Source organism: Onychostoma macrolepis, chromosome 05, assembly GCF_012432095.1.
Source record: "Onychostoma macrolepis isolate SWU-2019 chromosome 05, ASM1243209v1, whole genome shotgun sequence".
Classification (NCBI taxonomy): Eukaryota; Metazoa; Chordata; class Actinopteri; order Cypriniformes; family Cyprinidae; genus Onychostoma; species Onychostoma macrolepis.
The window spans coordinates 31931870-31957369 of record NC_081159.1 but is presented as its reverse complement, the minus strand read 5'-3'; the positions used below and the strand labels follow the sequence as shown (position 1 = coordinate 31957369).

General features: G+C 38.1%; 1 protein-coding gene across 1 annotated transcript in view; it reads left to right on the top strand.

Annotated features, from left to right (window-relative positions):
- Nucleotides 1–25500, top strand: part of kntc1 (kinetochore associated 1) — a 130753-nt gene that overhangs the window by 2693 nt on the left and 102560 nt on the right. Inside the window, 5 exon segments of the mRNA XM_058777423.1 lie at nucleotides 1187–1297; nucleotides 10777–10870; nucleotides 10976–11028; nucleotides 20354–20466; nucleotides 20574–20619. Coding sequence (XP_058633406.1) covers nucleotides 1187–1297; nucleotides 10777–10870; nucleotides 10976–11028; nucleotides 20354–20466; nucleotides 20574–20619 — 417 coding nt within the window.

Here is a 25500-nt window from a genome sequence, read left to right as displayed (position 1 = left end):
CAGGGGTTCGTCTGTGATTTTTTTTTTTATGGCTGTGCAAATCCAAAATGTCTGTTTTTCTCCCACCACCCTCGTAAAAATCCCTGACCAAATTACCTACTGTTTTTGACAAACACCAAGGTTGTGTGGTATTTTAATTGCCGTCCAAATCCACATGTCTGAGATTACAAGAAGAAATTGATTTTCTGACCACTGCTGAACACCATACGGTAACTGTTACACTTTGCTGCAGGCAATTTGAAGATGTACACTTTGTCAAGTCAATTCACTATTATTTGTATAGCGCTTTTAACAATGCAAATTGTGTACAGGATACAGACTGGATCTGGGTGGCTATGGTGACCTCAGAATAAGAAAGAAACAGACTAATATTATCGTAGATGCCATTCTTCTAACGATGTAACAAGTTCATTGGGTGTTTTGGGAATTGTTCCCGGTTCCGGTTGACCTAATTAATGCAGCCTAACAATCCTTTAACGGATTTTAATGATAGAAATGCGGTAGTGTATTTTGTGTAAGCCAGGTTGAAGAGATGGGTCTTAAATCTAGACTTTCTGCTTCCCGAACAGTGTTAGGTAGATTGTTCTAGAGTTTGGGCGCTAAATAGGAAAATGATCTCCCGCCCACAGTTGATTTTGATATTCTAGGTATTATCAAATGGCCAGAGTTTTGAGATTGCAGTATACATTGCAGTATACATAACATGGCAATTCTACTAAAATGCTGTAGAATTTGTGAATAGTCTGTAAAATCGGCAAATAAAATATGTGCATCATAACATCATTCAGACCAATAATGTTGACTGCATACAGACTTAAAGATATGAAGCTTTATTTCCAAAATGATGCATTTTGAGTTTTAGACCATAAATAGACCATAAACATTACAGATAATCTCAGTTTACTATTGGTTTACACGCACATATCCTAAAAACTAATACTGTCCAACTGATATGTTGCAAATCGGTGATTTTAGGTCAAAGTTTTGGTTTGTCAGTCAATGATGCCCTCTATTGGTAGGGAATGGCGTATGACTGCTCGAACACTTCTGATGACTTCACTGTCCGAAGGCAGTTAACAACACAATAAGCTATCCAGTCATTTATATAAATCAGTGGATACAAGGCCAGATCAAGGAAAATGAGAAACGGGAAATAAGACAAAATTTGTTATTGTTTATCTTTCAGATCCAAGATGATATTCTTATAAACTTCTGTTCAACTAAAGCGATTCATGAAGATGGGTGCAAGTCGGCAGGTCTGGTCTGTTTTGGAAGCACAATCCACCTTCTGATTGGGGTAACTTTGATTCTAAATCTCAAACTCATCTGCATGTTTCCCTAATAAGCATTTTGTCCTCATTTCCCAAAATGAGCTGATGCTTCTTTTCCTTCCAGCAATGTGATTTTCTTTGGTATAATTAGATAACATTTAATTTATGAAAGGAAGTTCAGGTATTACAGCTGACAAAAACAGGTGAAGAAGGTACTGGATACTTCAATATTAATATCATTTTTATATATACAGTATGTACAGTGCTGTGAAAACGTTTTTTGCCCCCTTTTTAATTTTTTATTTTTTTTTGGCAAATTTGTCACATTTAAAAGATTCAGATCATCAAACAAATTTTAATATTGCACAAAGATAATGCAAGTAAATACAAAATGCAGTTTTTAAAGTGCCCCTATTATGGGTTATGCAAGGTTCATATTTTGGTTTTGGGAGTCCCCAAGAAAAGGGTGACATGCATGCAAAGTCAGAAAAATACGTTCGTTGTCTTAAAATATGCATTTATTTTTTCCTTTTTTGCTCACGACTCCCAAACGGTTCGTTCAACGATTCATTTTTCCAAACCCCTCCTTTGCGTGACACTAATCTGCTGTGATTGGTCCGATGACCCAGTCTGTTGTGATTGGTCTTCTGTGTGCAGCACATGTCAATAACGGAACGTCCATCGCCACTTAGCCCACAGCTCGGTGGTAAACACCCAAACAGCCATGGTATATGCGTTAGCCCAATGCAGAAACGCATTGATAAAGCACTGCAGTTTGTACACCAACATATTGCTCTATTCTTTATTAGAACTCCAAGTAATAACAACAACGACAAACATTCACTATTCATCTACACATTTTTAGACAATTGTGAGTGTGCAGATATTGCTGTTAGCCGGTTAGACGGAGACCTACAAGCTGTGTGGAGCGAACACAACACACACACAACTAAATACTAGGGCTGGGTATCGTTCAAAAATTTTCGATACCGATACATTGAGTTCGATACCGGTTCCTGAACAATACTTTTTTCGATACCAATTTTATAAAATCAGTTTTAACAAGATTACATTATCTCAAAAAACTATTTTTTCAGCTTGTTGACATTTATACAGACGCAAAGCCTCATCTCCTGAGCCACTGCACAGAGGAGCAAAATATATCCGACACAATAAATCAGTGCAAATAATTTTATAATTTTTATTTTCATAATTTCTATTCATTTATTCTAGGTTGTTAAAAGACTTCAAGAAATTGAAAATCTTTATCCACTTTCATAAGTGGTCGTTTTATTTTCTTTCACCATATGTTTTATTGTTATTAAATTCTGGTGTAGTCTGTTGAATTATTTGAATGCTTAAAACAACTTAGTTTATTCAAATTTATTCTTAAAATAGCCTTATGAAATGTTTTATTTTTCCTCAGAAATTCTGTGTTCTGTATCTGTACATTAATTTCATTTATCTTTTAAATGATTGAAAATCAAAGTTATTTATTTATTTTGGCAAACAAAGGGGGTTTACTATTAAAATTAAAACATGGAAGAAATGTTGTGTGATCATTACTAAAAAAAAATAAAGTTTTAATAATTTTAATAGTAGCCTAGTAGTAGCAGTATGTTCTGTCTGCTGAACAATAGTACTGTAATATATTTCTGCCGCAGTGTCTTCCAAGTTAAACCAAACTTTTATTTTGACGGGTTGCCGTGAATACCTTACAGTTCTGTGTGTATATGATATGACGCTAGTTTTACTCAAATCAAACGGTAAAAATGCTCATGAAGTGACTCTCAGAGCAGTTCTGGAGATGTTGTTCATGTGTTTATGTCCTCATTTAGTGAGACGGCAGACGCTGAAATCACCGTGAGCGTCATGCGCGTTTCAGTCTGTGTGTAGTAGCAGACTGCTCCATACGCTTCCGAGTCACTCTCGCGGATGTCAAACACTGATTGATCAATCTGCGCCGCGAGTGTGTTCTAGTCGGACACACCTAGGCCTCACTGACGTTGATGAGATTAACCCCTTAGGTATCGAAATTTGGCACCGAATGACAAGACGTTTTTCGATACTCGGTGGTATCGAGGCAATTCGGTCGGTGCCTAAAAAGTATCGAAGTCGATACCCAGCCCTACTAAATACGTATTTTGCATGCTACAGTACAGAGTACATGACAGCAACAGTTTTAAAAGAATTACTCCACTTTCAGAATAAAAATTTCCTGATAATGTACTCACCCCCATGTCATCCAAGATGTTCATGTCTCCCTTTCTTCAGTCGCAAAGAATTTTTCAGTCACAACTTATCTAGCAAAACCATCTGTAATTTTTAACCACAAATGCTCGTCTTGTCTAGCTCTGCGAGGCGCATGCGTACTTTGTCTGTGTACAACGGTTCAATACAGGGTATGTCTAAAAACTCCCAGCACTTTTCTCCTTCAACTTCAAAATCGTACTACATCGTTGTTTTACCCCTTTTTTTGTTGTTGTTGTTGTTTTTTGGGGGTTTTTTTGTAAAGGGTGTTTGACCCTCCTTGCACGTTCACTTTGTAAACACTGGGTCGGTGCTTCTGCAGCGATGTAGGATGATTTTGAAGTTGGAGGAGAAAATGAGTTGGGAGTTTTTCGACATATTTACCCTCACAGTGCAGAGCACAGCATCTTCTCCACAGGAATCAGTTATGGTGTTTGAGGGAGGGGAGGTTCAAGTTTTCCCAGGTCTGCACGTGCAACAAGTGGGCGGGAATAAATATGCTAATGTTTCATGTTGATGTCACCTTGAAACAGCTAAAGATTCGTTTTAAAAACGACTCGTTTTCATGACTCTGAGTCGACTCTTTCTTTTGAAAGACAATAACGTTGAGTTATGCATATAACTACTGTTCCCAGAAGGAGGGAAACGAGATACCAACACATGACTATGGGATATCGCGCTCTTGCGCCATCTGCTGAAGACACCTCTAATCACGCCTGAAAGGCCAATGACACATGACGACGTGGGCGGGGCTACCTGCCCACAGCATATAAATGCGGTTGCATGCGTCCTTTCCTTTAAGTCCAGCTCTTCACCAAGCCTCCGACTACGCGGGGCCCGGAGGTGTTGTACCTCGTTTCCCCCCTTCTGGGAACAGTAGTTATATGCATAACTCAACGTTCCCATTCAGTCGGTTCACTCGGTACAACACATGACTATGGGACAGATAGTAGCACTGTCACATACCCCTCGCTTCTTACGGGAGTGACGGCCCCTGGCTTGAGCCTGCTGCGGTGATCATAGACCGAGCCACTGTCGCTGCAGTGACATCTAGCCGGTAAAAAGGAACAAATGTGTGTGGGGACGCCCAGCTAGCGGCCGCACAGATGTCCTCCACAGACACTCCCCTAAACAGCGCCCATGACGCTGCTATGCCCCTAGTTGATTGCGCGCGCACCCCCTCAGGCAGGGACAACCCTTTGCTCTTGTACGCTATCGCAATCGCCTCTAGGGCTGCAACTAACGATTATTTTAATAATCGATTAATCTGTCGATTATTTTTCCGATTAATCGATGAATCGGATAAAAAAAAAAAAAGCATTCATTTCCAACCCTTTATTCAAAAACAGAACTAAAATCTTTAGAAAGTGCACAAACATGTTGCTCCTTGAACATCCCTGAGCTGTTATAATAATAATAAGATAAAATAAAAATGGACTAACACAAAAAACATACACATGTATGCTTTACATCTGGGGGGGGGAGTGCAAAAAATTAAATAATTTAACAACACTGCGTCGTTAGCGTTGGTATTGTATCAGACACCTGCACTTAACATTATATGAAAATCAAGCTCAAATGGAGTTAATAATGTTTTTGACCAGAGAATGACGGAGATGGAGTGTTTTGTCTGTCGTTAGAACGGCTGTAACTGTTATGCAGTGCATAAGTGCATTAAGTGCATTATGCTTTCATCAACTTTTACAGGTTATATAACTTTGATTGTAGCTATATGGGCGCTTAGTTTTTTCTTGTTGTTTAATACACTTGGCCAAAATCTCAAATTAAGCGCTTATGCACATAATGCACAGGATATTTAAAACGTATATAGACAGCAAATAACTAATTCTTCTCCACTCTTCAAACACACAAAAACATTATCCTTTACTGACATAGTGTTTGAGTAAAGAAAACGCTGTACTATTCAAACACCAATTATTTATTCACCCTTGCATTGCGAAAAAGCAGAGATCTCATCTTCTCCAGGCTGTGCGCGGCGTCAATCTGAACGGAGGCGGGTGAAGTTACGAGGTCTCGCTGAGAGCTCGATGATCCAATGGCGTTACAGTTTTACTGACAAGTTATTTTAATGCTTATAATTGGTTTACTATTTTTAAAACTCTCTGATTTAAAATAATAAAACGAATTATAAGCGACTCAAGTTTGGATAATTTTTCACAGCACCTGACTGGGCTAGGGTATGGCAACTGCCATACTCTGCCATACGCAAACGCCGCCCCTGCTCCCACACCTTGGATGACTTGGGTCGCACGGATTTCTCTGCCTCCGCCATGTATCTTTCCTCTACCTCCGCTCGTTTTTTTTTTTTTTTTTACTTTTTGTTTTTTATTTATGAGGCGCCAAACTCTGCTAGCATCCGTGCGCGAGAGAGACCGAGTGTGTTCACTCCGCTCCACGCTCAACTAAAGTTTTTTTTTTTTTTAAATAAATCAAACGTCTCCGCGTCGCGCGACACAACGAATCGATTATGAAATTCGTTGCCAACGCTTTTAGTAATCGATTTTTATCGATTTAATCGATTCGTTGTTGCAGCCCTAATGACAGAAACTACAGCTGATAACCCCACTGAATCGAGCGAAGAACCCATGGTGTTGGTGTGCATGCGCGCCACTGCTTGACACAGACAGCGAGGATCCCCGTCATCCCCTGGGAAATCCCTTCCCCCGCCCGCACATGCTGGATATGACATATCACTGCATCCTTTTCCCCCTTCGGCATATGGCCAAACTGTGAGGGTAGCGGTTGTGAAACATTCAGAATTTCTTGACCAATCAACACATGAGGCATTGTATGCTGAACACAAAATTTCTTTATTGAAATCAAACTTAAAGTTGGGCCCGCCCACTTGCAGGACCCTTTCTGCGCTGCGGGAAGAACGTGGCTGCCTCTGTGCCGACATTCCACCCTCTTTCGCGGGCTAGGGACCGGACGGCCCTTTCCTTCCCGAAGAGAAACCTCCCCCTTTCGCCGGGGGCGGAGGCCTCTTTCCTGGTCCCGCCTGCTGCTTGAACTGCGCTCGCCCCGCTCCCCAAACGGTCGGCCTTGGTGCTGCCGCTGGGGCCGGCCTCTTGGCCGGAGGCGGTCGGGAAGTTGCCCTGCCCCCTTGGCGTGCAGCCGACTGCTCTGGCCTGCTGAACCTCCGCGGCATTGAGCCCTTCAGCGATTCCGCCTGTTTTCTTGAGTCCTCGAACCGTGCCTGAAATGCGCCGAGGCCTTTCCCGAAGAGCCCGGAAAGAGAGATCGGAGCACCGAGACAAGCATTCCGATCACGCTCAGGCAGGTTCGCTAGAGTTAGCCATAGATGACGCTGCGCCACCACAGTACTGGCCATCGCATGACCAAGCGACACCAGCACCCCACGAGTTGTGCACAGAATGTAGTCAGCCGTAGCCCATACTTCCCCCATGAGCGCGTCACACGGCCTTCCTCCCAACACAGCCTCGCTCAGTTCCCCCAAACAAACGGCCTGATAAGTCTGCAGCAGGGACATAGAGCTTAATGCCCTGGCTGTGCAGGCTTGGTCGCTGTAGATCCTGCCGAGCTGTTTAAACGAGGACTCGTCGGGAGGGTGGGGCTACCCGCGATACCACTATTCTGCGCGGGCGCTAGGTATGCCGCGAGAGAATGCTCCATCGGGGGGGGGGCGACACCAGTCCTGCTTCTGTCGCACCCTCGAAGTCTGTAAATTTATTTGCACCCGGCACCGGAGGAGGGGGTGACATGGGCTTTGGCCATGAGGACGTGAGCTCTGCCACACAATCCGGATAGAGCGGTAGGCGGGTTCTCACTACCGTCTGCACCGGAGATAAATATAATTTTTCTGCCGCCCTTCGGTAGAGATCTGTGAAGGGGTCTTCCCCTGCCTCGCTATCACCCAACGCTTCAGAGGGCGAGGGAGAAACCGGGACTTGCCCTGTGTGAAAATTGTCATCGAGAACTCCTCGCCCGCATCCAGCGAGACTGAGTCATCATCTCGACACTCCATCTCCTGATTAAACTCGGGGACCAACAGGGGAATACCTCCGGCCTCCTCGGCTTCCACACGATCACCCCAGCCTCCTGCGGTCTCCCCAAAAACAGCTAGAGCCGCCTCTGGATCAGCCTCCGAGGACAGAAGCGGGCCGTGTCTGGCCACTGCCCCACCGAGCACACGCTCCACAAACGCTACACGCCACTCGAGCGTGGAACGCTGGAGTTGTCGACAATGTGCACATGCTCCGGGGTTTGAGAGAGCCAGTCTAGCGTGGACAATCCCCAAACAGTGCTCGTGGGTATCTTTACTGGACAGTGAATACCCACATGCCATTGACATGGCCGAGAATCTTTCTGGTGTTTATACATCTTACTTGAAAAAGAGTAAATTAGCTCTCGTTAGCAGTGCTAAACATGAGCCAAAACACTTTTCTTTCCGTGTCTGTTTCTTTTCTCTACCTCAGTTTCCACAAGGATCACCACCGTGGGTTTTCTCTCGTGAAAACGTGGCGTGACTGTGTTCTCGCCGCACGGTGAAGAGCTGAAGAACAAAGGGAAGGACACATGCGACCGCATTTATATGCTGTGGGCAGGTAGCCCCGCCCACGTCGTCATGCGTCATTGGCCTTTCAGGCGTGATTAGAAGTGTCTTCAGCAGATGGCGCAAGAACGCGATATCCCATAGTCATGTGTTGTACCGAGTGAACCGACTGAATGGGAACTTACACGGTGCACTTTTAGATTTAAAATTTTGCAGGATGTTTTCATTTACTTAGAGCTGCACACTGCATGAAAGGTAATTTTCAAAAATCCATAATGGGGCACTTTAAATGATGATTTAATTTATTATGGGAAAAAAGCTGTCCAAACCTACCTGGCCCTACGTGAAAAAATAATTGTTAGATCATGAAAGAACTGTGATTAACCACATTATTTTAGAAAGAGTTAAATTTCAATAGCCAAAACCAGGCCTGATTACTGCCAGACCTGTTGAATCAAGAAATCACCTATATAGAACCTGTTTGACAAAGTGAAGCATGCTTAAATAGCAACACATCATGCAGCGATCTAAAGTTTACCAAATAGGCCAGGCTTATTTCAGTTAGTCTGACTCATTGTCAAATGATTTGGTTCCGTAAAGCAAATTTAACATAGATCAACCTCAATCACTGTGACAGCTTATGCTGGAAAACTAACCTGGTAACTAACTAACTGTTAGGCTAAACTGAGTTCCTCTAACACCAATAGGAACGCAATATTACTACTGACTCTCTCACATAATGTTATAGCCATGCAGCCTTTCTCTCTGGTTATGGTTATGACAGCTGTACCTTATAGTTAGCGGAACGGATAGCAGAACATTAGAACATTGCAATCTAAAATTGCTCTTTAAAGCATTAACATCACTAAATTAAAAGTACATTTTAACTGCTATAAGAAACACATTAACTCAGAGCATAGTAATTTGTATTAGCTTACATTTTATTTACCCATTACAATAGTCCCTTTACAGTTACTGCATATACACTTATATGTAGGTTTAAAATTCTACAAAAGGCACATTTAATGTCCAACAACAAATATTTTAGGAAAATGCATATTTGACTCAGAATTATTGCGCTCTGTCTGTTTAGTGCACATGCACGCAACAGCGCTCGTTCACTCGCGTAAGCCTCGCCCACTCCTGACAGCAAAATTGAAAATATTTGCATGACTTTCTAACATTTACAGATGAAAAATATACTTGTGACATATGTTATGCACTGATGAAAACACAACGTCTCAAATGCATTAAACAGCACAAATATATTCGCTGTTTGCCATGGTGGATCGATTTGATCCATGATTGACATTAAGGGCTGCTTAAAGGGATGCTCCACCCCAAAATGTACATTTTGTCATTAATCACTTACCCCCATGTCGTTCCAAACCCGTAAAAGCTTCGTTCGTCTTCGGAACACAATTTAAGATATTTTGGATGAAAATTGGGAGGCTTGTGACTGTCCCATTGACTGCTAAGTAAATTACACTGTCAAGGCACAGAAAAGTATAAAAAAACATCGTCAAAATAGTCTATCTGCCATCAGTGGTTCAATCTGAATTTTATGAAGCGACGAGAATACTTTTTGTACGCAAAGAAAATAAAAATAACGACATTTATTCAGCAATTCGTCTCCTCTCTGTCTCTCTGTGTCAGTGTAGCGCCATTTTGAAAAACATCCGATGGACACAAAGTGCGTACGCTATTCACTGTCATCAGTAACGCATGGATACGCCGTTTATAGCGTACGCACTTTGCGTCCATCGAATGCTTTTCAAAATGGCGCTACGCTGACACAGAGAGGAGGATGAAGAGGATTTGATATTACAATTAAAACTTTGAAGAAATATTGTATGATTATTCCTTAAAAATAAGGTTTTTCTACTCAAATGAAATGGTCAAATGCTCATGGAGTGACTCGGAGCAGTTCTGGAGATGTTGTTCATGTATTTATGTCCTCATTTAGTGAGACAACAGATGCTGAAATCACCACAAGCGTCACGCGTGCTTCAGTATGAGTTAACACAGAGAAACGCAGAATTCATATTTAAATAGTCTTTTTGCAGCATAACATTTACAAATACTAGTGGGAGTGGGAGTGTGCTCACCTGTGTGTGTGTGCATGCATGTGTCTGTATCTGTGTGTGCATGCGCGCGCATCGGGGCGGAGCTCCGCCATTCGCGACACAGAGAGCAGAGGATTGTGAATTGTAAACGCGCGACAATGTAGGGACAGAAATGACATGCCGTCCTGTAAATAAGATAAATAACATAAGGCTATTTAGTTTGTTTAATAAAAGAACAAGGTTCTATAGGAAAGGGAACTTTAAATGACTTCTGTTGTGTTCTGGCGCAATAGAGAAAATAAAATTAACTTGACCTTCAAGAATATATTGGCAGGGGAAACACTGAGGTGTACGTGTTCAGAAAAAGCGCACATCAGAACATCACGTGAATTAAATGTATAACCGGCAAGGCTTTAAAGCATATGCAAATAATGTACTTTTGTGATGGCAAATAAGTGTAGTGTACTACGATATTTTTTTCAAAAGCAGATTGTGGAGACATTTTAATCATCCACGATCAAAAACCATTATGTCGCACACCCCTCCCCCAACTCCACTCATCCAATCTCTACAGTGTTATAACCGGTTACAAATGGTAAAAAGAGACTCTGTAAAATAAAATGTAGGCCTGTCTTCACCTGCATCTTTATAACAGGCTGTTGGTGCCAATGTTCTTTCACTTTGGACCATGGGCCCTGGGCAGAAATCGTTGTCTCTCACAAAACGTCTTGACTCTGCTATAATGTCAGGTATTAAATGTGTTCTTACAATGTTTACATTTTATTATTACTAAATATGGAGTGTGTATGTTAACAAAGCTGTAAAGTGTAAAATGTTCTATTTCTCTATTCAAGAGGTGAAGAAGATTCAAGTTGTGGATAATTTGATGTATGTTCTAAACAGAGAGGTAAGGGAAAACTGATGTTGATGCTACATGTTGCATGTGTTTATGGGCAATTGTTCTAACCTTAAATGTATGCATAATTTATGTAAAATTCTTAAATTTAATAAATTCAATTAGAATAAGACGACACTGTAGGACTGTAATCAAATGAATCAATATTATAAAAGTCCATCTTTGCATTACAGAGGTAGCACAAAAACTACATCTAAAGTGGCATTTAGGTGTACAACGATTGTTCATTGTTTTTCATAAGACAGGAATGTGATTCTTCCGGATTAGTTCAGAATTCCGTTTTTTTTAGGACTAAAATCATGACCCGTGTTATGCTATTGCATGGGTATTGCATGATGATTAAAATCATGAAATGGCCTTAAGCAATTAATAAATAAACTGCAAAAATATTATGTTGTCCAATACATCATGAACGGAATGGTCCCGTGAGCTCTGTACGAGTTAAAATGGTTCAGATGTTTCAAAGTGCCAAATGCGAGTAAAATCAGCACTGAGATGTGTTACTCGTCTGGTAACGAGTATGTTGTTGAGAATTTGATATTGCTTAGTACTATCATAAAATTTGCAAAGGTTATGATGTAATTATAAAAATATAGGCTATAGTCTGACGTGCTACATGTCTGCTGTAACAGTACTGTGTTTTCAGTTTCGATTCACTGTAAATGCTAGCTGCATTAGTCATTTTATTTTGTATTTGGGAATGCAACATTCATCATTAGAATTGTTTATAAATCTGTTGTTGTTTATTAAGAAGTTTTCAGTGTTGCATGATCCTGCAGAAATCATTCTAATATGCTGATTTGCTGCTCAATAAACATTTTACAGTTTATTATCAATGTTGCTGTTAACATGTGGAAACAATGATACTACTCAAACATTTGTGGAAAGATTTCAAAAAGAGAGAGAAATTAACAGGGTTTGTGCTGTCATGAAAAACCTGGAAAAGTCATGGAATTTTAAAACAGAAATTTCAGGGGCCAGTTGTCTTCTCTCTTTCACTCTTTCAATGCAGCTTCACATCAGCGCATCTCGTCTGCACTACAAGAGCTGCTGCACGCTGCGATGCAAGACTTTAGCTCACGTTTCGGGACAGTTGTCAGAACTGTCATTTGCCTACTCTGGTCATTGTTGCATCGTCATGAAAATGTATCATTTGCACATCCAGGGCTCGCAAAATTTCAGAATCCCTGGTAGCCCTTCGGGCAGGTACTCTTCAGATTTTGGTAGCCCGAAAATTAATTTAACTAGCCCAAATTAAAAATTTTTTTTTTCTTAAATATAGAGAATCAGATAGGAGTTTAAATGTCAATCAAAAATATTTTCAATACACAAATATCAACAAATATGAAGGAAGGAATCTTATTTAACTATTTACAGAGTATCTGCAGAATTAAAAAAAAATTATTTAAGGCAATTTATGACCCATTTTAAAAGCTGCACAAGTAAAATGAACACAGAATGAGCGGGGCTGGACAAAGTCGATGGTAACATACAGTATCGAGCCATAAAATTACATGATTTACAGTTCGCATACAGGTTTTCACAAAAACAAAAATCTTATACAACAGCATTTCAGGCTATAGACCATTTTTATGAAAAGGGATAAATCAAGCATATAAATTGTTAATTTAAAACGTATGAATATTACTGTTATAATTGTTTAAATTTTTAGAAGGCTAGTTCCTTCCTTCATATTTGTACACAAAGCAGCTCCGCGCTCATAAACGCTGCTTTATAAGGAATTATAGGTAAGATGAAATAAAAATGCCAACGGCACATTTCTGAGAACAGTCGGTTCCCCTCAGATACACTCACATAAAGACATCTGCGCCGCGTTTTGACTTGAAACGTCCAGCGCTCATATTTATTCAATGACATTATTGCCTTTTGAAGTTAATCCTCCCGTATCGCGACTCTTGTCTTTCCGTCCCCAACTGTAAGACACCTTGAAATTATAATTAAAATATTTCTTATACCGTTTAACATATTTAAACATTTTATGGCCTTAAATTTGATACAACTCACTTTAAGAGTTTTTAAAGACCCACGGGAGATCTGTATTTAAGGTAGCCCGACTGGAAAACACAATAGCCCCGGGACGTCAGGCTAGCGATTTTGCGAGCCCTGACATCTTTTTAATCCATTTGGTACTCGCATGCTCCAAAGCTGGTTTTCTGTGCACTCACAGCCACATCGAAAGCGCAGACATATAAAGCAGCCTTGTGATTATCGAGTTATTTTTCCGCAGTTTGTTGCGCTTAGGCGGCCAAAAAATACACACAACATGACGTCAAAATGGCCGTCCTGTCGAGTATCCTCGTAAAAACAGTCGGTTTTGTCTTAAGTGAATATAAACAGTTGAGAAAGAAAACGGATGTATATCAGTATTGGATCCGGGCATTGTATCTTCTGACAGCAGCCTAAAAAAGCTGTGCTGTCTGTCATTAAGGCAGAAAATAAAAAAAACTAATTTTTGTAACTTTAAACTATAAATTAAAAACAGATTAATTACGTGTTTGTACCTGAATACTACTGTTAGACTGAAACGGTTTCAGAAAGAAATTCAAATCCTGCACTGTAAACCTGAATAAATTGAGAAAGCTCAAGCTCAAAAAATTTGAGGTAATCGGTTACCTCACATTTTTTGTTATGATTTCTCCAATTTTAAGTAAACAGTACTGAACTACTAGTAACTACTAGTTTGTTGTACATGTATGTTTATTACTCTTAACTTGAAGTACTGAGTAACCTAACTTGTACAATTTGATAGCAATTAACTTAACTTTTAGTTAATTAACCTATTTTTGAGTTGTTGTAACTGAAATGTTTTTTTTTTTTTTTTTTAATTTAAGTTAAATCTGAATGTGTGTATATATGTGTGTGTGTGTGTATATATATATATATATATATATATATATATATATATATATATAAAAATATATAAAAATAAAAATGTACCGGCACTTACAAACAAACACATGTAATATTTATTTCAGAAGAAGGAATGCCCAACAGCCAACTTTATTTTTATTAAAACTAACATGAGACAATTACTGTAAACATACCTTCTGTAAAATTACACATTTCTTAAATCCTTTAAAACATGTTTCAAAGTAACATAAAAAAACTAAGATTTAAGGTCAAAACAAAAAGTTTTTTGCAGTTTCAATTGCTAACTCTGTGTAATAGGGCTGCACAATAAATCGCAATGATATCGCATTCGATATTAGGCAAAAGCAGCGATAAGTCATTCGCATCTTGTCAGTGAAGCACGTTTCTGTGATCAGTAGTACAGTACATCTTCATCCGAAGGCCAGAGAGTGCTCTCGCTCAGAAACTCCAAATATACCCCGCAGAAGAAACCCAGGAAATGCCTTTAGCAGGTTGCTGAATAAACAGAAGATTTAACTGCTTTCATTGATTCAAAGTGTCTAAACGCATGACTACGAAAATATATGGTTTATCTGAGTTCTTATTATAATTTTCCTTATAATAACAACGCAAACAACTTTTATCACAGCGCGATTTCATAATATCGATGATATCTTCTGCAATTATGAACGTGGTTCTGCGCGGCTTGTCAGTGAACTATGGCTCTGTGTAGTAAATGCTGTTCTATCTGAAGGAGCCCTACTTTTTAAATATCTTAAGAGCTACAAAAATAAGAGGGATCACACAAAATGCATGTTATTGTTTATTTAGTACTGACCTGAATGAGATGTTTCACATAAAATGTTTAAAGGGATGGTTGACTTTTATTTATTTATTTTTTTCCAGGTTTGATTGTGTTTATTGGGTGTCTAACATGTTAATGTTTAAAAAAAAAAAAAAAAAAAAAAAAAATATTTTTCCACATAATTGATGATCTGAATGAGACCGAGAGAGAGATGCAGAGCAGGGGGACGAGAGAAACAGGATTAAGAACCGCTGCTTTATAACGTTGATTTTGAAACTTGTGAATCCTTTAGAATAGTTAGAAGACAGAATCACGATTCACGTATGAATAGATTTTTTCTTTCACCCCTAGTTTTCTCTTCCTCTTCTCTAAAGCAGCACAGCATGGCCTCGCCCCCTTTGTTGTGTGTTCCCGGGGGCAGGGTTTATCAGGGTTTGTGATGTCACAAACACGGGAAGTAACTCGTTGTAGTCCCTACGAGCCGTTTTTGTAGGCATTAAACTGCCATAATTTTAAAAGACGATATCTCTGTTTGCATTGAACCTTCAGCATCATAACTTTGCAGATATTGTTTATGCTCAAACAGCAACATTATACACTAACTAAAGTAAAAAAATAATAAATAATGGTGAAATCTGAATCAACCATCCCTTTAAGATGCTTTAAGAGCCGGGGGGTTGAAAACGTTTGAACAGAATGAAGATGTGTACATTTTTCTTATTTTGCCTAAATATATTTTTTTCCAATTAGTTCTGCCCTTCAGAATCTACAGAAGATACTTGCATGTTTCCCAGAAGACAAAATACATCTTAATGCATAATTTTTCCTTCTGGAGCATCAGTGAGCATTTTAACCTTTTATAATAGTTGCATATGTCCCTCAGTTGTCCTCAGTGTGAAAAGATTGATCTCAAAATCATAGTCATTGTTGAAAAGGGTTCAAATACACAAAAATGCTTGAAAACCAAAGAATTTGTGGGACCTAAAGGTAGGCCTGTTGCGATAGTCAATATATCGACTTATCACACGATATATGGAAATGAGCGCGATCATTTTTGGTGCCGCGATATATTGCGACTGGTCATTTTTTTATAATTAAAAATAATGATTATATTTTTTTTTTTTACATAAAAATGAATATCACCAACATTTTAGTCGATCGCGCTGCCTCTGTCATCTCGTCTGCTCTCTGTGGCGGAGGCGGGGCGGCAGTGTCTCCCTCACACACATGCACACAGAGCGGACAGCGACAGGTGAAGAAAAGGCGTGAACCCACTGCGTTATAAAGTGTTTTGTGACAACTACAGCCAGTTAGGAAGAACAAGTCCCAATGGACTTAGTTTCAAAGCCGCAATCTTCAGCTCCGGTGTGGGAACATTTTGGCTTTAAGCCGAATGAGAGAGGAGAGCCAAATAATGTGAATGAGCCGGTATTTGCTTTATGTATTTAGCGCATATTTTTTTCACATTCCGGTTACAATGTCTAAATATTCTTAAGAATAAAATGTTCTTTGTTCTTTGAAAGAGTGTACTTGCATTATTATGCTATTATATTATCATACTGTAATTACATAATAAGTGAAATAAAATTGTCTTAAAATGACAATAATATCGTTTATCGCAATTAATTTTGGTGCAATATATCGCACAACAAAAAGTAGTTATCGTGACAGCCCTACCTAAGGGATTTATCTGCAAAACAGCAGGCATTTTAACTGTTTAGGATAAACAAGGGACTCATGAACAACTATCACTAAACAAAAAAAACACAGCTGTGAATCATTCAGGTAACATCACAGTATTAAGAATCAAGTGTATGCAAATTTTGAATGTGGTTATTTCTATAAATTGAACCATTATTTTCTGTTGTGGACTATGTAAACATCTTTTATGTGAAATATCTTATTCAGGTCAGTACTAAATAAAAAATAACATTCATTTTGTATGATCCCTCTTGTTCTGGTAAAATAGTTAACATTTTGCAAGTTCTGCAAGGTGTACATAAACTTTTGACTTTAGCTTTATATATAGCCTATATGCGTGTGTGTATAATTTTTAGGGCCCAAGCCACAAAGGCACAGGGCCCTATTGTTTTTCTAAAGGTGGTTGTTGTTGTTGTTGTTGTTATTATAATAATAATAATAATAGTTAGTTAATTTTTCGACTATCCGGGGCTTTTTGGGGGCCTTAAGGTGCTCAAAAAATCTGCGGTCATTAGGACACCGCAGAGGCTGGGACCCGGGCGTGGCACAGGTGCTCTACGGCGCTCCCTGGAACACATTCAGAAATCTTGCTGCATATCTCATACATACTTGTACGTATACATATAGATCTCACTAAGCTGAACAACTTTCGCACTGCATGTCATAGGCTCCACCCAACAGGAAGTGAGCTATTCAGGGCTGTGTGAAAAGTGCATGCTCTGGATTTTGTGATACTCCTCAGAGGTTTTTCATACGATTGCCACCAAACTCGGTCAACATGATCTCAAGACATTGGGGATGCAGATTTGCCAAGGGATTTTTGTTATCTCGAACGGTTTGGCCGTGGCGAGGCAACAAAATTATGGCGAGAAATGAGAAACAGGAAGTGTCTAATAACTTTTGCACATTTTGTCAGATTTTGATCAAAATTCATTAGTCTATTCGATATAAGATGCTGATCACATAGATGTGACTAGTAGGAGTCAAAGTTATAGCACCACCAACTGGCAGCAATAAGGATGTCATTTTCAAAATGCTTTGAATTAAGCATCTTATTTTTACTCGATTTTCTTCAAACTTCACCAGAATAATGTCAGAACACAGCCTATGTCAAAACTCTGAAGAAAATTTCTGATAACTTAAAGACGGTTGCTATGGCAACACGTCAAACTTTAATATTCTTTTCTGGTGTTTTTGAGGCCCTTAACATGCTTACAATTTCATGAAACTCAACACTCGCATCAGTATTAATAATAATTAGACACTGGCAAAAGCTCATAAATAGGCGTCGCCTTTCTAATTTACAGATCATTAGCTATAACCAACAGGAAGTTGGCTATTTTGGATTGAATGTGGATTTTTGGAAAAAAATCAGGCTGTGAATTAATGCATACGCCTCAGAGGATAATTATACTATACACACCAAACTTTGTCTACATGATGCCAAAACATTGAGGAACCTAAATTGCAAACGCATTTTGGATATCTTGAACAGTGTTGCCATGGTGATTTATTAAATTAACAGTAATTTTCTTATATCTTTAAAGTTCATTATTCAAACTCTTCAGAACTTTTTACATATGGAGAAAGTCACTCTTAGGAAACATGCTTAATTTCATAAATTTATCATGCACAGGGGCCAAGAAAAAAATAAAACTACTCAGTTTTACTCTAAAAATGCTAGAAAATGAAAAACCAAACATTTATCATGCACAGGGGCCAAGAAAAAAAAAAACTACTCAGTTTTACACTAAAAATGCTAGAAAACGAAAACGAAAAATCTGAAGAAGTTGTGTTCCACATTTGAGGTTGATATCTAAAAAAATGAGCTTTCAGTGAAATTTTGTTTGGGCGTACTACCAAGCTTTTCCACTAGATGACCATCAAACCCATTAGTAACCATATAAGGGCGGCTCCATTTCCATATATGGTTTGAGTGATCTGAAACATGTTTTTCCATACTTTTCTCAATATTTATGACGTAGACATCACATTCAGAAGTATTAAGGGTAGTATGGCAGTATTTGATTTCAATTCAACCTCTAAAAAAACACACAAAAGACATGCAACAAGAACCTTGGACGTTCGTTATAGTTCACGCTGCATCAAAAATTGAGAACCTATTGTTTTTTTCTTTATATTCTAAACACTTTTAGACCTTTTTTCCTCAAAAAATAGAATGAATGTTATCTTTTGAACACTTGACATGAACATGAATGGAGATTTTTCATGATTTTTTATTTTATATATGTATCACTATTTTAAAGTAAAGGTCAGAACTCGCTCTCTGACTCTGAGTACTCTTCTTACAAGTTAATAGATTACAGTTGCTCTGCAAAATATTTAAAATATCAGTCACCAAATATGAAAACTAGAGTCTTTAAGCTTTCAAACGATATATAGTTTGTCAAGATTGCGTTAGGTTCAGACTAAGATATTACTGTTTAAAACATGTAATGGCAAGTGGGCCCACCGGTGGGCCCGTGACAGTTAAGTTAATAGGCATTGGTAAGCGGTTTATAAATACAGCTATAAATGTTTTGTTCTTGAGCATATCTATAATGTTTAATGTTTGTATTTTCATACTTTAACGATCAATTTATCATTTCTAAATTATTACATTATTTACAAACCAGTTATTTAGCACTTGTCAGTGGTTCATAAGATCATTTAGAAAGTGTAAGTACATGATTAATAAATTATTTAAATGTACATTTATAAGTAGTATTATTTAGATGCATAATATTTGTACAGTGTGTTAATAAATGCTTTATTAACACACATTCCTGCTGTAATTCATGATTAGGTCAGGTACTTATAAAACATTTAGTAGGTGCCAGCCATCTATTTTTGTGAGCTCATCTAAAGTGAGGACTATTTATGCCTTGTAAAGCATTTACAATGGAGATTTATAGGCTCAGTTATCTTCTAAACAGAAAAATTGAACACAACACAGCGTAATACAGAATACAGAAATATTTTTTTCGAGATGCAAAAAATGAAACTGTACAACTGTACACTTGATAAAAAATGAAACGTAAACCTCTGCAATGTCATAGAAAAAAATTTATAGCTGTATTTATAAACTGCTTACTACTGATTATTAATGTTGGGACTATGCTTTGTAAAGGATGAAGTGACTAATTACTAATGCTTAACTAATGATTCATAGCGTGCAGTTATTATAAAATGTTACCGAAAAATCTTTCAAAGTTTTATGTATCCTACCCTCTCTCACTGATAGGATAAGAAATATTTTAAGCCCGATTCTTTACTGCTCAATTCAATTAGTTAGAATAAGAATCATGAAAAGTGTTGGTAACAAAGGTCTCTTTTGTTAACATTAGTTAATGCATAAACTATCAATGAAAAATATACACTAGTCAACATTTGAAGTAGGTCAAAACCTTTCATCAAAGTTTTCCTAAAACCAAAACAATACCCATTATTGTCTTAGGTCAACTTTGATTAACTTTCTTGATCCACTTAAAATGCTCACTACAATATTTTCACAGCATTTATTATTATTATTATTATTTCAGTTAATAAAAATATTCATGTTCATGTTAATTCACATTACATTAACTAATGTTAACAGATACAACTTTACATTTTAATAATGCATTAGTAAATTTTGTAATATTAATAAATGCTATGTAATTATTGTTCATGTTAACTAAAATAGTTAATGTTAACGAATGAAACTGCATTGTAAAGTGTTACTAAAATTTTATATATTGTTCCCTGTGTATGTGTGTGTATCTTGATCTTATAGTGTAACCCTTTCATTGCTGTAACCCTTAAATCCAGACTGCCAGAGGGTTACTGTAAATGCATGCTCCCGCTGGGCACCATTTTCCTGATGCCACCGGGGTGGCTTTTGTGCTGATGGCTTTGGCTCGTCAACGCTTCTATTTCTTTTTCTTTCTTTTTTTCTAGGGCATGCTCAACTTGTTGGACATTCACTCGTTTGTCCTGCTTTGTTGCTGGCCAGATCAATACATTGTTGATTTCCTGCTGATATCGGATGGAAACTCCTCATCTATCACACAGCAAGTGTCTAATTTTGACTTGTTTTTATAAGACATACAAAGAGATGTTGCTTATTTTTCATTATTAATTTACAAAGTGATGGACATATTTATTTTGTGTTAAACAGGCAAGATGATAACAGCATGAAAATCATGTCGTTGGTTGAAGAAAAGGTATTTCATGAGTTCTATATATGTATGTGTGTGCAAATATACACTACCAGTCAAGTTTGGGCACACTTTCTCCTTCAGTGGTTTTTCTGTATTTTTACTAATTTCAACATTATACACTAATACTGAAGACATCCAAACTATGAAATAACAAGCATGGAATTATGTAGTAAACAAAAAAGTGTTAAACAACCCAGAATATGTTTTATGTCCAAAGTAGCTCCATTTAGCTTTGAAGACAGATTTGTGCACTCATGGCATTTTCACATCAGATTCATAAAACCTGGAATGGTTTTTCAATTCACAGTTGTGCCTTGTCAGGAGTTAATTTGTGACATTTCTTGCCTAATGCTGCCTTCACGTGCTATCGGAATTATCGTAAATACAAGCTTCCTAGTCGGAGATTGGACATGAACGGCCTTAGGCCGCATTTACACTGCATGGTTCAACTGACCCAATTCCGAATTTTTATTTTTATTTTTTCCCTCTCATGTGGCACAGATCGGATATGGTAAGCAGGAAAACAATCACATGGATTCTGATATTCTCCAGTCGGTTTCGGGCCTCATTCATATGTGGAAATAAATCAGATATGAATCGGATACGTGCATTTGTGCCTGCCGTGTAAGCGGACAAATCGGATATTCCCCTGTAAATGCGACTACTAAGTCATTGAAAAGTGAGATATTTTTAAACATTTCACGGTACAGACATATCTGTAACTAATGAAACCTCTCTAGTTGAGTAGCAGAGTATTAATTTCGTTCGTTTGTGTTAAATAAAAGGCGATCTGATGCTGAAATGTGTTGCTTTTGAAATCACGCTGAGTGCTCGTTGCCGCTGTTGTCAGTGACGGCGGCTTGTGCACAGACGAACTTCAGTTCCATTGAAACCACAAAATAAAATGCACACAGACATGTCCCTACCTTTTGATTATATAATCACTGATGAACGCATTTGGTTTTAATAACTAAAAAACACAGACGATGTGACATGCTTAACAATATCTACCACCTGAGTATTATTCCACTCGCAAGCCGTCAGCGGCGCTACATCACTGTCCTGAAGAATTTGTACTAGGCTATATAATTATTTTGATGTATAAATATAACTATTGCATTAAAAACGTTTCTATATGAATTCCGTGTCAATAAATTAAACTCAATGTACAATTCAAATTGATTTGTGATGTCATATATGCTATTTTTGGCTTGTTTCACCAAGTTCAGTGTAAAACGCACACATCGGATACGGGTCACTTTTAAAAGAAATGTAAGCACGTCGTTCAAAAAATCGGATATAGTCACAAAATCGGAATTGGTAATCAAGACCTATAGTGTAAATGCAGCCTTAGAGAGGCCTTATATGTCCATTTTCTGACTAGGAAACTCGTATTTACTATAATTCCAATAGTACTTGAAGGCACCATTAATGTGCTTTATACCATTAGTTGTCTTGTACAGAGTCAATAGCCCAATTTGTGCTACTACAACTACTGTATAAATTCATAATATGACAAGAAATACACAGTTAAAGTGCCCCTATTACGGGTTATGAAAGGTTCATATTTTGGTATTGGAAGTCCCCAACAACAGGTTGACATGCATGCAAGGACAAAAAACACTTTCATTGTCATAAAATATGCTTTTTTCCCCAACTTTTTTGCTCACGATTCCCAAACGGTTTGCTCAACGATTGATTTTTCCAAACCCCTCCTTTGCGTTACGCTAATCTGCGGTGATTGGTCCAATGACCCAGTCTGTTGTGATTGGTCTACTGCATGCAGCGCATGTCAATAACGGAACGCCCATCACCATTACTTGGCCCACAGCTCGGTGGTAAACACCCAAGCAGCCATGGTATATATGCGTTAGCCCAATGCAGAAACGTATTGATAAAGCACTGCAGTTTGTACACCAACGTATTGTTCTATTCTTTATCAGAACTCCAAGTAATAACGACAAACAATCACTATTCATCGACACATTTCTAGACAATTGCGAGCTAACAGATATTGCTGTTAGACGGAGACCTACAAGCTGCGCGGAGCCAACACAACACGCACAACTAAATGCGTAACTTGCATGCTACAGTACAGAGTACATGACAGCAACAGTTTTTAAAAGAATTACTTCACTTTCAGAATAAAATTTCCTGATAATTTACTCACCCCCATGTCAACCAAGATGTTTATGACTCCCTTTCTTCAGTTGCAAAAAAATTATCAGTCACAATTTATCTAGCTAAACCATCTGTAATTTTCTTTAAAAAAAAAAAAGTTTATACACTTTTTAACCACAAATGCTCGTCTTGTCTAGCTCTGCGAGGCGCATGCGTACTTTGTTTGTGTACGGTTCAAGACGGGGTATGTCTAAAAACTAAAAACTTTTCTCCTCCAACTTCAAAATTGTACTACATCGTTGTTTTACCTTGTTTTACCTTGAGGGAGGGGAGGTTCAAGTTTTCCCGGGTCTGCGCACGCAACAAGTGGGTGGGAATAAATATGCTAATGTTTCATGTTGACGTCACCTTGAAACAGCTAAAGATTCGTTTTAAAAACAACTCGTTTTCATGACTCGGAGGCGACTATTTCTTTTGAAAGACAATAACTTTATACACAGTGCACTTTTAGATTTAAAACTTTGCAGGATTTTTTCATTCACTTAGATCTGTGTTACACACTGCATGAAAGGTAATTTTCAAAAATGCATAATAGGGGCACTTTAAGTAGAAATAAAAGACTTTAAGAAGTGATTGTCAGTCAATTTGAAAAACTTCAAGGACTTTGTATCCCCAAGTTCAGTCACCAAAACCATTAAATGCTATGATGAAACTGGCTCTCATGAGGACCATCCCAGGAAAGGAAGACTATCTCTGCTGCAGTATGGAAGTATATGGGTAGCATAATTCATTTTGAAATGCAATATGCAAAATGGCAATACATTCAGTTGGCCGTAACGCAGCAAAATCGTCAATAAATCATTTACAAAACAGCGTTTCCAAGCACCTGTCGCTTACTGACTGTTTGGACTTTTAAATATGAACATAATTCGTCTGTTAATATGCGCATAGTTTGTTACTCAGACGCAGGCAGTGTGCTGAATGAGACAACAGTAATATAGCCAAATCCACTGCATATAGTCGCTTTTTAGTGTAAGTTAGATGTATATTGATTTTATCAGACGATGTCGCGATTATAAATCAGGATTTAAGGAGTATAGTGAGAGTGATTCCTGGTTAACATGTAGTATTAATAGGTTGTGTTTACTATTTATACTTGTTTTATGACAACAGAAAATATAATGTGAACAGCTTTATTGGGCATTCAGTTTGTTGGGGAAATTTACAGTAAAGACCCTCGGACCAGGTGTATTGAATGAAGACCAGCAGTCAAAGATTCAATAAAAATGAAGACAATTTACTGAAGAAGATAGTTTGCAGTTTCATCAGCAGAAGTCCGCTTCAAGACTCGCAATCAAGTTCGTAGGCCGCTACAGAAATTTCTATTACAGAAAAAACAGTAATTATACCCTAACAGAGTATAATTGCTAATTGCGTCAATACATCAGTCAGCAAAATTCTGATTGGTTCTAAAACCTAGATAACTTAGACAGTTTCCACATATGGACGTAAATGCTTCAAGCATCTGATTGGGCAGACGTCAGCGATCAGGGATCATACAAGATAGGTGTCTTCCGGATACCTATTTTTGGTCAGGATGGCGACAACTGGCAGAGACATTCTTCTAACACAGAGAGAATGCTCTGCTACCAGCAAACACGCACACAGAGCACTTATCAGAACTTCAAGGCTGCCTAGCCCTAACTAGAATTTTATCAGTATGATAATGGTTCGTTACACACACATTATGAAGTCATTATCTTAGAGAGTGGAAGTACAGAATAAAGCAGGATTCTTTAATATCTCTTAAGCGCACATAAGGGTACACATTTCACTCTTGCCATAACTTGATTAATAGTCAAACAAGAAATTATGTAATAATATAATTAATATCAATATGAAGGATCTGGCAGCTGGGCATCCACTCCTTCAGTCCCCCATTTTAGACCAATGTGGGGTCCAATACCCCACGTCTGGTCTACTAAATGAAGTCACTATGGAAAGTGTAGTCGTGATGCATGCTCCCCTGGCCGGTCACATTTGTCTCTTCACCCCATCATTGACACACTGCAGTTTAAATGATGGTCCCGATCGCAGCGGCTCTCCCACCTTTCACTCACAAAAGGGCATCGAACTAATAACTAATTAATTTTCATGCCCCTTTAGAGAGAAATTTGCCTCGTTTGTTTTGACTTGTCTTACACAACTATGATGAATTTTGGTTAATTTGGTCATATCGTAAAATAAACTGATTACAATAAACGTGTGTGTGTATTTGAAATATATAACTTTTTGAATGGAATTAGTGAAATAAATCAACTTTTTGATGATATTCTAATTATATGACCAGCACCTGTGTGTGTATATATATGTATATATATATATATTAGTGCTGGGCGGTATGACCAAAAATTTATATCACGGTATTTTTCAAAATTATAACGGTTTCACGGTATATGACGGTATTTATTTTTTTCATGCATGACCGGGTGTTAACCACATTTTGTACTGATAGAGGGAGGAAAAACTGCAGTTGATTGACTCAGTTGATAGAATGCCCTATTTTACTGTCATGATGAGCGAATATTGTAGAAAAATTCCACACTAAATAGTGACTAAACACGACTCATTAATAGCCTACATGTTAACCAGGAGTCACTCTCATTTATAATCGCGACATCGTCTGATAAAATCAACATGCATCTAATGTTACACTAAAGAGTGGCTATGCGGTGGTTTTGGCTATATTACTTTTTTGTCTCA